The sequence below is a fragment of the Lepidochelys olivacea genome (genome assembly GCF_965140295.1).
Source record: "Lepidochelys olivacea isolate rLepOli2 genome assembly, chromosome: 2".
Taxonomy (NCBI): domain Eukaryota; kingdom Metazoa; phylum Chordata; order Testudines; family Cheloniidae; genus Lepidochelys; species Lepidochelys olivacea.
The window spans coordinates 190,343,403-190,357,287 of NC_140412.1; the positions used below are offsets into that span (position 1 = coordinate 190,343,403).

The 13,885-nt window shown below is 43.6% G+C and overlaps 1 protein-coding gene across 1 annotated transcript in view; it reads left to right on the plus strand.

Annotated features, from left to right (window-relative positions):
* The first annotated feature begins 1,268 nt into the window (after positions 1 to 1,268).
* SACM1L (SAC1 like phosphatidylinositide phosphatase) overlaps positions 1,269 to 13,885 on the plus strand; it is a 62,535-nt gene continuing 49,918 nt past the window's right edge. The window contains exon 1 of the mRNA XM_084618495.1: positions 1,269 to 1,512. Within this exon, the coding sequence (XP_084474621.1) occupies positions 1,475 to 1,512 (38 nt within the window). The 5' untranslated portion in view covers positions 1,269 to 1,474. The remainder of the gene's footprint in view (positions 1,513 to 13,885) is intronic.

Below are 13,885 nucleotides of genomic sequence, written 5' to 3' on the forward strand. Positions count from 1 at the left end.
CTCTTGAGCAGTAACGTCAGGGGTGCGGCAAGCGACACACACAGGAGCAAGGTGGTGTAATATCACATGAGAGGAGAATGATAGTAGAAGATTTAAAATCACAGGGGCTCCTAGCTACCCAAAGGTGGCATCATCATATGGAGGCAGATAATGGCGCAGGCTCGGGAACGGGGAGGTATATGGAGGCAGATAATGGCACAGGCATGACATAAGGTCATATAAGCACTAGTGGGGTTATAATGACACAGGGAAGGTGTGACACACAAACACGTGAGGGATGGTTTGCTGGCACACAGAGAACAGGTACAGGGAGGCTGTCTGAAGGATAGGGTTATAATGGTGCAGGGGGGTGAGGGAATAAGCGCATCAGCATGAGGGGCCGGAGGGTAGATGGAGTAGTTGGGGGTGTATGGCAGGGTGAGGGGGGGTGTGGCAGGGGGAAAAGGGGAGGGCGGTAAGGGGTGTACAGAAGGTGAGTGGTGTTGGGGTGTACGGCAGGGGAAGCGGGTATGGGGGGACCTGGCAGGGGCAGCGGGGAAGGGGGTATGGGTGTGTGTGGAAGGTGAGTGGTGTGGGGGTACAGCAGGGTGAGTGGGAAGGGGGTACAGAAGGTGAGGGGATATGGGGGTGTAGGGAAGGCGAGTGGTGTGGGGGAACAGGGGGCGCACAGCACAGCGAGTAAAGAAAGGGGGGTGTCTGGAAGGTGAGTGGTGTCGGGAGGGATTCAGGGGGGTCACAGCAAGGTGAGTGGGGAAGGGGTGTGCTGTATTCCATATATCTCTATGGGGGCGAGTGATCGGGCTGTAGGCGACTGCAGGAGGCAGGAACAGTAAAATGAGGGTGCCTTGGCAGGAGGGGAAAAAAAAAATAATCAGCCGAGCCAGCCAGGAGTCGAACCTAGAATCTTCTGATCCGTAGTCAGACGCGTTATCCATTGCGCCACTGGCCCTGCTTACAGTGAAAGGTCTGGCGCTCACTATGTAACTACTCATCGACCCCGCCTACACACACAGTCCACTAACAGATGGGCGTTCGGATCCATGGGTGGGACTATGGAGGGATATGCAGCCAATCAAAGCCCGTCTGTAGCTCCGCCCATCGCCCGGCCCCTCTCCTCCTCACTAGGTCCTAGGGGGCGGAGCTACAACAACACGCTTGGCCAATCCCTAGCCGTTTCGTCGAGCGTCTCACGCCCCGCTTCTCCCCCACCCGAGCGGTAGCCTCACAGTTGCACTGTCGCCTGATCACTAGGTGGCTCAGTGGGCGCGGTCAGAGCCGGAGACGCAGCCAATCACGGCAGGGGCAGTCATTCCCTTCCGTGTCTGGAGCCCGGCCGCTACAAGGTGTTTGGTTACGTTTGTCCTGTGCGAGGCCCCGTCCTCAAGACCGAGACGCGTCAGGGTCAGAAAGAGGAGGGAGTCCAGGACGTAGAAGGGAGCCGAGCCGGCAGCGGCGGGGCAGCCGGAGGGGGGCGATGGCGGCGACGGCGGGGGCCTATGAGAAGCTGAAGCTGTGAGTGACCCGGGGAAGCCACGCAGTCACCTGCCCTCCCCCGCATCTGCCCAGTTACCTGGAGTCGCCGGGCAGCGGCGCCCCGCCCCTCCCCACCGCCCGTTGGCCGCTTCCCTCCAGCCTGCGTGCAGAGGGGGGACCCGCCTCCCGGCGGGGCGGGGCGGGGGGAGCCGGGCACGCGCAGAGGCCGGCCGGGTGGGGTCCGGCGGAGCCGCGGGAGGAGGGGGGTCGAGCCCCAGCCCGCGGCCGGGCTGGCAGGACCGTCTGGGCCGTGAGCTGGTCGGGGCAGGAGCACCGCGCAGCCTTCCCGCTTGTCCGCACGGGGGCTCTGGGGAGCTCCTAGCCCAGCTTCCTCTCCGGTCCCCTGGGGCACGGCCTGGCGACTGCGGGTCTCCGAGGAGTGGCTGCGCTGGGGGGAGAAAGGGAGACTCGGCTTGCAGTGTCAATCCCACTGGCTTTTCTGACAGGCTTCAGAGGAGCAGCCCTGTTAGTCTGTATCAGCGAAAAGAAGGAGGAGGACTTGTGGCACCTTAGAGACTAACACATCTATTTGAGCATAAGCTTTCCTGGGCTAAAACCCACTTAATCGGATGCATACAGTGGAAAATACAGTAGGAAGATTCTATATATACACACACACACACAGAGAACACATGAAAAAATGGGTGTTGCCATACACACTATAATGAGAGCGATCAATTAAGGTGAGCTATTACCAGCAGCAGGAAAAAAACCTTTTATAGTGATAATCAGAATGGCCTATTTCCAACAGTTGACAAGAAGGTGAGAGTAACTGTGTGTGGGGGGAAGGAGGGATAAGCATGGGGAAATAGTTTGACTTTGTGTAATGACCCATCCACTCCCAGTCTTTATTCAAGCCTAATTTAATGGTGTCCAGTTTGCAACTTAATTCCAATTCAGCCATCTCTCATTGGAGTCTGTTTTTGAAGGTTTTTTGTTGTAATATTGTGACTTTTAGGTCTGCGATCGAGTGACCAGGGAGATTGAAGTGTTCTCCCACTGGTTTTTGAATGTTATGATTCTTGATGTCTGATTTGTGTCCATTTATTCTTTTATGTAGAGACTGTCCGGTTTGGCCAATGTACGTGGCAGAGGGGCATTGCTGGCACATGATGGCATATATCCCATTGGTACATGTGCAGGTGAACAAGCCTCTGATAGTTTGGCTGATGTGATTAGGCCCTATGATGGTGCCCCCTGAATAGATATGTGGACAGAGTTGGCAACGAGCTTTGTTGCAAGGATAGGTTCCTGGGTTAGTGTTTTTGTTGTGTGGTGTGTGGTTGCTGGTGAGTATTTGCTTCAGGTTGGGGGGCGGTCTGTAAGCAAGGACTGGCCTGTCTCCCAAGATCTGTGAGAGTGAGGGATCGTCCTTCAGGATAGGTTGTAGATCCTTGATGATGCGCTGGAGAGGTTTTAGTTGAGGGCTGAAGGTGATGGCTAGTGGCATTCTGTTACTTTCTTTGTTGGGCCTGTCCTGTAGTAGGTGACTTCTGGGTACTCTTCTGGCTCAGTCTGTTTCTTCACTTCAGCAGGTGGGTATTGTAGTTGTAAGAATGCTTGATAGAGATCTTGTAGGTGTTCGTCTTTGTCTGAGGGTTTGGAGCAAATGCGGTTGTATTGCAGAGCTTGGCTGTAGACGATGGATCGTGTGGTGTGGTCTGGGTGAAAGCTGGAGGTATGTAGGTAGGAATAGCGGTCAGTAGGTTTCCGGTATAGGGTGGTGTTTATGTGACCATCGCTTATTAGCACTGTAGTGTCCAGGAAGTGGATCTCTTGTGTGGACTGGTCCAGGCTGAGGTTGATGGTGGGATGGAAATAGTGGAAATCATGGTGGAATTCCTGAAGGGCTTCTTTTCCATGGGTCCAGATGATGAAGATGTCATCAATATAGCGCAAGTAGAGTAGGGGCATTAGGGGACGAGAGCTGAGGAAGCGTTGTTCTAAGTCAGCCATAAAAATGTTGGCATACTGTGGGGCCATGTGGGTACCCATCGCAGTGCCACTGATTTAAAGGTATACATTGTCCCCAAATGTGAAATAGTTATGGGTAAGGACAAAGTCACAAAGTTCAGCCACCAGGTTAGCCGTGACATTATCGGGGATAGTGTTCTTGACGGCTTGTAGTCCATCTTTGTGTGGAATGTTGGTGTAGAGGGCTTCTACATCCATAGTGGCCAGGATGGTGTTTTCTGGAAGATCACCAATGGATTGTAGTTTCCTCAGGAAGTCAGTGGTGTCTTGAAGATAGCTAGGAGTGCTGGTAGCGTAGGGCCTGAGGAGAGAGTCTACATAGCCAGACAGTCCTGCTGTCAGGGTGCCAATGCCTGAGATGATGTGGTGTCCAGGATTTCCAGGTTTATGGATCTTGGGTAGAAGATAGAATACCCCTGGTTGGAGTTCTAGGGGGTGTGTATGTGCAGATTTGTTCTTGTACTTTTTCAGGGAGTTTCTTGAGCAGATGGTGTAGTTTCTTTCGGTAACCCTTTGGGATCAGAGGGTAATGGCTTGTAGAATGTGGTGTTAGAGAGCTGCCTAGCCTCTTATTCATATTCCAACCTATTCATGATGATGACAGCACCTCCTTTGTCAACCTCTTTGATTATGATGTCAGAGTTGTTTCTGAGGATGTGGATGGCATTGTGCTCTGCACGGCTGAGGTTATGGGGCAAGTGATGCTGCTTTTCCACAATTTCAGCCCGTGCTTGTCGGCAGAACCACTCTATGTAGAAGTCCAGTCTACTAAAACCACACTGGAAGGCAAACCGAGGGCGAAAGAAAAGTATGCATCCGATGAAGTGAGCTATAGCTCACAAAAGCTTATGCTCAAATAAATTGGTTAGTCTCTAAGGTGCCACAAGTACTCCTTTTCTTTTTGCGAATACAGACTAACACGGGGCTGTTACTCTAAAACCTCTCCAGCGCATCATCAAGGATCTACAACCTGTCCTGAAGGACGATCCCTCACTCTCACAGATCTTGCCCACGTGTCACGTGTCTTGCCCACGTGTCTTGGCCAACTCTGCCCACGTGTCTATTCAGGGGACACCATCATAGGACCTAATCACATCAGCCACTCTATCAGAGGCTTGTTCACCTGCACGTCTACCAATGGGATATATGCCATCATGTGCCAACAATGTCACTCTGCCATGTACGTTGGCCAAACCGGACAGTCTCTACATAAAAGAATAAATGGACACAAATCTGACGTCAAGAATCATAACATTCAAAAACCAGTGGGAGAACACTTCAATCTCCCTGGTCACTCGATTGCAGACCTAAAAGTCACAATATTACATCAAAAAACCTTCAAAAACAGACTCCAATGAGAGACTGCTGAATTGGAATTAAGTTGCAAACTGGACACCATTAAATTAGGCTTGAATAAAGACTGGGAGTGGATGGGTCATTACACAAAGTCAAACTATTTCTCCATGCTTATCCCCCCCCACCACACACACACACACACAGTTACTCTCACCTTCTTGTCAACTGTTGGAAATGGGCCATTCTGATTATCACTATAAGAAGTTTTTTTCCTGCTGCTGGTAATAGCTCACCTTAATTGATCGCTCTCATTATAGTGTGTATGGCAACACCCATTTTTTCATGTGTTCTCTGTGTGTGTGTGTGTGTGTATATATAGAATCTTCCTACTGTATGCATCCGATTAAGTGGGTTTTAGCCCAGGAAAGCTTATGCTCAAATAGATGTGTTAGTCTCTAAGGTGCCACAAGTACTCCTCGTTCTTATTACTGGCTTTTGTGGTTTTAAGGGGGATCCTCTTTTTCTTAGTGTAACCAGGGGCTTGTTAAATCCTGGCACTTTCTAAGTGAAGGAATTAAGCGGACATGCTTGTCCATGCTTGGTGTCTTGTTTTGATTGGCTAATTAAGCGGTTGACTTTCCATTTACCTGCCTTGTTACTTTTCAGGAAAGTTTTGGATCTGTAAACAGTGCCTGGTGCAAGGGAACAAGCCAAAGCTGCTACTTGATTGCCTGTTGGGTAACTACCTCAGTAAAGCAAGTAGTGATACCCAGGAGCCTTCTGGTGAATATATGAACACTAAAGTAAAGTTTTGGAAATAGTTTTAGTGTTGCAATAGTATTTGCCAACAGTCAGTTCCTCAGGCATCACTGCCTGGTTTGTTGTACAGCTCTGTTGTCAGTTGTCAAATGAAGTAAACAGCAGTAATTTCTGGTGTTCTTTTTCTTCCAGGTTTGGGGTAGGCATGGTGGTTTTTTTTTTTTTTTTTAGGAGCTTGAGACATGGCTTCCCCACTAAAAACCTGTAACCTTCTGATTTGTTTACTTTTTTAATAATATAACGGGGAGAACAGAACCTCCTATGTTTTTATGTGCCAGATGACATTTAAATGTTTTGTTTCATTCAGCAAATAAAATTACATTACAGGCCCAATATCGAGTAAGACTAAGGAGGCATGTGTTGGAAGACCTTAGTTTTGGCACTTGGAATTTCCTGGGAAAAATTATATTTTATACTGAAACTTTTCATGCTTGGTCTAAACCCATATGTGAAGTGCGTGTGTGGTGTTTGGTTTTTTTGGCAGTGAAGGAGAGGGAAAGAGGGAAGGGAGGAGGAGGAAGCTCTGTATTCTTATAAAGGTGTTTGAGGTATTTCACATGTTTGGAGAACAAAAGTCCATGCTGGGTATGAACTTTTTAAAATTAAGCCTTTTGTTGTCTTAAGGCAAAAACAGCATCCAGATGATATTTTAAGCCTCGCTTTTGGACAATAATTAGTCAAACAAAATTTAACCAAAATTTCTGAAGCAAAACACTGTCTCCTTTTGGAATGAGAACAAATCATAAGGAATTTCAGCCCACTGTTTAACTCTGTATATAATCTTAATTATATAATTACAGCATTTGACCTGTTTGCTCTGGTATGAGTATATTTATTGGCAAGAGAGCTGTTCTTGGGGGATTTGTTTAACCCCTGTTATAGATTTGTTGACTCTGGCACGTGTAGTCTGAGGTGTGATTAAAATCAACACCAGGAACAGAAGAAAGCTTTCCTGAAGTGTCATTATGTGGAAATTATAGTCCCTGCAGGCACTTAGGAAAGTGAGTCAGTGGTACTACACGCATATTTAAAGTGAATCAAACACAAGTATTTGTAAAATCAGTGTCATAGTGATCACTGAGTCGTAAAGACTGTTGAACAGAATATACTAGGAAGCAGGTATGTTTGCAGAGTGCCTCAAAGAAACTTTTTGATGTTGTGTAGTTAGTCTTAAATCCACATCAAAGTTCCTAAATTAATGTTAGTCATGGAAAAATCATTTACTGTTCAAAGAAGAATGTTTGTTTCCTTCTTAAACTTGAGCAACATAAATTATACTGTATTCAACTTTTTAAAAAATAGCATACACACAACTAAATATTTTTGTATGATGTCATTCTGAGTTGATATCCATTTTCAACTGGAACAGATGATAATGCTTAGGTTAAAAATATTTCCATGAAAATTACTGTTAATCTGCAGTTAACAACAATATTTGGGGTTCATTCTGTACTACAAGGACTTTAATCTAATAGAAAGGAAGTCCGTGTATATTCATTGTAGCAGGGTTTCATTGGATGGACCATTATTGATAAAATTCCTGATTCCAGTTATCAAAAACCAGTTTCACAAAATTCTACTTGCTTGCTCACTCATCAAAAAATGTACTTCAATTTGACAAACACTATCTTTTCTTTATTGTTATTACTCTCACTGTGAGGATGAATAAGCAGAATGATATGCCTGGAATGGTAAGTCAGCTTTGTAAGGCTGACATAAACCTAAGTTTTCAAGGGTGATCAGATAAATGTTACTTGCTGGAAGAATCTGCAGGTATCTTCAGAATCAAAGCCTGTATCAATTATTTACTTCATAGCACAATTTCTTGGCTTCTTTCTTTCCTTCTTGAGAGAGTCCCTTAGATAGGCCGCCTCCTTGATGGCTATGAAAAGCTACACAAATACTGGGAGGAAATCCACTGAGAATTATTCAGTAAGGTCTGTACTGAACATTCCTGCCTGATTAGCAAAAAGCTTACTGCCAAATATTTACATCGTATCTGTCATAGAAAAACAGTAAAAAACCCACCTCCTTATAATTAGTCATTTTAATCCTATGGAGGGAGGACCTGGTCTGACCAGAAAGGAGTGTATTTAAAAAGAAAAAAAGAGAGCCAAACTTATGTGTGGTTTTTGTTTTTGTGTAGAAGAGGACAAATTGGTGACTTACAGCTGGCATAAGCCATTGAATTAAGAAATTTTCTAGAAGTTCCCAGAACTCTGCTTTGGTTGGGGGTGGGAGGCAAGCAATTACACCTCTTGACTCAAGACTAAACATTAAGGGGAATGGATGCATGATGTTTCTATCATAAGGCGGTGGCCAATATTTGTCGCTTTATTTAAAAAGAATGCTGAGCTAATGTGATTGATTTTGTATTAATTTTCACATCCAAAAAATATAGATGGAATTACAGCTACTTATAGCTAGTATGTTACCAAATATCACACATTTCACAGGATATCCAATAAAATTATGTAACTTTACACTTATCAAAGCTGCAAGATCATACAATACAAAATCAGACAATATTACACAGACATAACCTATTAAGGGGGGATAATAACAATAGAGATATTCAAATAGACACACAAAAAAAAGGGGAGGGGCGGGGGAAGAGGGAAAGGAAAAGTGGAGCGGTCAAGTGGAATGCCGTTCTTTGAACTATCTCAACATTCTTTATCCAAGTATATCAAGAAATAGAGACCTCCATTTCTTTGAATTCTCTCAGTTGTTTTCTACACTGATAAGCTATTGTTTCTTTGGCTGCTAACTCAGACAGGTCTGAATACCACTGCTCTATTATTGGCATAAGTCTACTCCTTTTTTGTAAAATCATGTGTTTGATGAACATTACAGCCCTCAAGAACTAAAATATTTGTGGTGAAGTTGAACCCACTGCAGTAGGCACATAACCTATGATATAACTTCAGCTGGGATTTGGTTGCTGAAGCCAAGCACTATTTTTACTCTTGTGTCCACCTCTTTCCATGGTGTCTGACTGTTGGACAGTCCCATAACATATGCATGAGGGCTCCTTTTTCTTTATTACAGCACGCACAGACATCTGAAGACGGAGCCCCCGTCTTGCACAACCTCTGGGATGCAATACATTTTGAATAGAATCTTTTGCTATATCAGGCATAGCTTGAGATCCACAGGGCTATTTTTAACATTCTGTAATATGCCCTGCCATTGGGAATCTTTCTAAGGGCTGTGATAACTCTCCTTCCCATGCTTTCATAAAGAACTCCAGACTAGTGGAGTTCTCTTCAGTAGTAATGCATACATAGTGGACATAGGCCTGGATAGTCTGTGAAGCATTTCTAAAGTACCCAGTAGCTCTGGGGCATCTGGACCAAACTGATTTGTTAGCAGTTGTCTTAGTTGCAAGTTCTGCTAGTCCATTGAGGGTGGCAGGTCATATCAGAAATGTAGGATTGGAAGGGACCTTGAGAGGTCAAGTTCATGCCACAGCACTGAGGCAGGACCAAGTAAACCTAGCCCATCCCTGACAGGTGTTTGTCCAACCTGTTCTTAAAAACCTTCAATGATGGTGATTCAACAGTGTCTCTTGGAAGCCTATTCCAGAGCTTAACTACCCTTATGGTTAAGTCTTTCCTAATACCTAATTTAAAATTGCCTTGTTTCAGGTTAAGCACATTACATCCACTGAAGGCAGGACAAGAAGTATAGAACAATTGATCACAGTCTTCTTTATAGCAGCCCTTAATATATTGAAGATCATTATTGGGTCCCTCCTCAGTCTTTTCAAGATTAAGTATGTCCAGATTTTTTAACTTTTCCTCACGAGACAGGTTTTCTAAACCTTTTATCATTTTTGTTACTATCCTCTGTACTCTGTCCAATTTTTCCACGTTTCCTAAACTTTGGTGCCCAAAATTGGAGACAGTGCTCCAGCTGAGGCCTCACCTGTTCCAAGCAGAGCAGGACAGTTACCTCCTGTGTCTGATATACTACTTTTCTGTTAGTACACCTCAGAATATTTTCATTTGTGCATCATGTTTACTCAGATTCAATTTGTGATCCAGTATAACTTCCAGATCCTTTTCAGCAGTGCTACCACCTAGCCGGTTATTCCTCATTTTACAGATATGCATTTGATTTTTGCCTTCCTAAGTGAAGTACTTTGCACTTGTCTTTTATTGAATTTTGTTGATTTAGGACCAATTCTCCAATTTACGGTCCTTTTGAATTCTAATCCTGTACTTCAGTGTGCTTGCAACCCTTTCCAGCATTGTGTCACCTACAGATTTTATAAGCATACTTGCCATTCTGTTATCCAGTCATTAACGAAAATACTGATTTTTCCAGGCCCAGAAATTGCTCCTGAAGGACCCCACTAGATATGTTCTCCCAGCCTGACAGCACATCTTTAACTTTTTGAGTACAGTCTTTCAGCCAGCTGTGCACCTACTTTATAGTAATTTCATGTGGACCTCATTTCTCTTATTTACTTATGAGAATGTCATGTGGGATTTTGTGAAAAGCCTTACTAAAATCAAGATACATCACGTACTATTGCTTCCACCCATCCAGTAATGCTGTCAAAGAAGGAAATGAGGTTGGTTTGGCATGATTTGTTTTTGACAAATCTATGCTGGCTATTCCTTATAACCTCATTGCCCTCCAAGTGCTTATAAACAGATTGTTTAATAATTTGTTCCAGTATCTTTCTAGGTATCAAAGTTAAGCTGACTGGTCTATAATTCCACAGGTCCTCTTAGTACCTATAGGGGCATTAAAAAGGGGAATGTTTGCCCTTTTCCAGTCTTCTGGGATGTCCCCTATCCCCCAGGAGTTCGCAAAGATAATTGCTAATGGTTCTGAGATTTTCAGCAAGTTCCTTAAGTACCCTAAGATGAATTTCATCAGGCCCTGCTGATATGAATACATCTAATTTGTCTAAATATTCTGTAACCTGTTCTTTCCCTATTTTGGTTTCCGTTTCTTCCCCCTTGTTGTTAATATGAATAATATTGCTTCAGTGTTAGAAAAGCCACAAAGGTCTCATCCTTGACTAATTCGAAAATACATATGATGCCCTTGCTTAGCCAGTTCCTCCAAATTATAGGTTTCTTTCCCAATTTGCAAGTCTGGGTTACCCCATTTCGATGCTTTTGCATGACAGCAAGGATGAAATTGATACTTTTTAGCTAGGGTAACTTAGACCCTTTTGGGAGGCCACCATTCTTGTAGGCCCCTTATTTTTCTCTACCGGACGAAGAGAGGAACCAGGCACACCTGCAGGGGGATGTATCTATTCATTTTCTACCCATGTGGGTATAAGGATGTTAGCATGCTGGAACCAATTTGACATGACATGATAAAAGCATAATAGTAATTATATGAATCTCTGAGCCCAACTCCCCCGTTGACTATAGGGAAATGGACTTTTCTAAGTGATAACTCTGGGTGTTGATCAGCTAATTTTGGAGTTGAAATAGCTCCCCTGTGAATGAAAGACAGATTTGTTCTTCCTCTGGAACAAGTTATGGATAAATTCCCCAGCAGAATGGGGCCTTATTCCAGGTTTTAAAATACTTGGTAGACACCTGTGGTCTGATGGGTTACATTTACAAGTCTAGCAATGTCTAGGGATAATGTCCATGTGAGAAGCCTAGTTTAAACTTTCTGCTAGTTCCTAGTGGGATCTTGTATCAGCCTCTCACTAGCAGCTATCTAAGGGCCAAATCCTGAAACTGGATCTTTATAGGTAGACTCATGATTCTGTGTGGAGCCTCATTGAATGTTATGGTGCTTTGCAGTTGCCCTAAGTTTGAAACTGGTTCCCCTGCATCCTCCTCTCAAGCTGCTGGAAGAGGAAAAGTACCTTGGGGAATATTCCACTATTGCAAGCAGTGATCTCAGCACAAAGGTAGATGGGGAACAACTGTACTCTATTATGATGTCATCTACCACTGCTCAGATCAGATCTAAATGACACTGATAAAAACATTAGTGTCTGTCTGAACCCTACCTATGCTAGTATTCCACTGGTGGAGCTGCACCAGTGGTTACTGACAAGGTGGGAGACTGTCTATGGGCAACAAGTCTTCTGTATTTCGGTTTCACTGTCTTTCTCCATCGTTAGAGGTGAACTGGGGAGAAGTGGTACCTATTGCACTACCCTCCCTGTGTCACTTTTTAAGGTCTGTTTACCCTAAGTAACTCCAGTACTTGCCTCTGCTGACTTTTCCCGAACAGGGGCAGCATGAAATCAACATGAATCTTGTCAGTGATTGAGAACCTTTCCCATAGCCCTAGCCGTGAAACTGATCAGCTTGGTCAATATCTGTCTCCTTCCAAAGTCTGCAGGTGCTGATAATATTTATCCTTTTATTTTGGTTCACATTTGGAAGTTTTTCTTCAGTCTTTAGTGCAAGAAACTTGATTTGCAATTTCTGCGGAAGTTGATTTAAGTCCCTGTGTTTGCCAGGGAAAACTGGTCACTTCCCAATGATAAGTGGATTTTCCAGGCTTTGACCCTAACCTCATCTTTCCCTTTTCTACACATACTAGACTTCCATATTTCTGAAAGTACTTCGTGAACCAGCATCTAGTAACAACTAGAATTGTCTTTAGAATGGCAGTTAGTTAATTATAGTCTGCCTGCATGCAGGGTGACATTGGTGTCAATGGAGGGAAACTGCCTGCATCTTTCTTGATAAAGATAAGTGGTAATGGTAGTACTACTGGGATCCAGGGCTGAGGAAGATACAACTTGAGCAAGAAATACTTGAGTGTTAAATGTGACTTTTATTGGACTTAATATAAAATATGTAAGTAGCACTTTTCTTGTGTGGCTGGCTTTTCTTTACACTTAGTTCCCACTAGCTTGATACTAGAGACTTTTTGGGACTGTATACTTTACTTTTGTTTTTTGCCTCCTCCCCCGCTGTTCCCGGAAACTATTGTAGGTTATTACATTCTTATTAAATGTAATACTCAAATAGGGAGAGAGCCTGTAGATAAACAAGTGTTTCTAATGTTTAATTAGAACACCTGTTAACTTGGAATATCCGAGAACTATGCAGTGTTGAAATAACATGCTATAGTACTAATACTTAAAATTGTACATCTTCAAAGTGCTGTGTAAACACTAACATCTCTATTTGTCCCCATTCTCAGAGTCCATCTTGATGGTACTTGTATATATTATTGCATAGAACAGGATGTGCTTTTTTAATTTTATTTTTACTGCAATATTTAGAAGATGGCATTGAGGAGTTTCCTGCATTAAAGTAATGTTAAGCATTATGATATACATCAATTACAGAAGTAAAGGTTTGGGCATAGAAGGGTAAAAGGATTCTTAAGTGATATTGAAGACAGTGCTTTCTTTAATTGTCGTCATAGCATCAAAGAGCAAACCTTATCATGCCTCTGTTTTTATCAGAAAACACCAATACTCTTTTTTCAGTAAAATCAACATCATTAAAACACCATGTGTAACTGTTCGCCCCCCCTCCCCCCATAATGCACATTACCACCCTCAAACTCAGCATGTGAAATTACATAGAATGGAAGAACTGCCATACTGGGCCAGACCAATGGTTCATCTGGCTCTTTATCCTGTCTCCAACAGTGGCCTGTACCCGAGCTTTGTGGGAGTGTACAGAACAGTACAGTTGGAATGTTCCACCCCTGTATTCCCTTCCCGGCTTCTGATAGTCAGAGGTTTAGGGTCATTTGAGCATGGGGTTGCATCCCTGACCATCTTGGCTAATAGCCATTGACGGAGCTATTCCCTTATCTAGTGGTTTTTTTTGTTTTGTTTTTTAACCTAATTATACTTTTGGCCATCACAACATCCCACAGGTTAATTGTGTGCAGTGTGGAAAAAGTACTTCCTCTTATTTGTGTTAAACGTGCTGTCTGTTAATTTTATTGAGTGATCCCTGGTTTTTGTGGGGTGTGTGTGTGTGAGAGAGAGAAAGGGTAAATAAATAACACTTCTCTATTCACTCTTTCCAGACCATTCATGATTTTATAGATCTCTATCACATTTCCCCCTTCATCATCTTTTTTCCCTCTAAGATGAACAGGCCTAATCTTTTTTGTCTTTCTTTATATTGAAGACATACCATACTCATGATTATCTCTGTTGCCTTTCCAGTTCCTCTGTATCAGTGGTTCTGAAACTTTTGTACTGGTGACCCCTTTCAGATAGCAAGCCTCTGAGTGTGACCCCTCCCCCCCCTTATAAATGAAAAGCACTTTTTAATATATTTAACACCGTGTT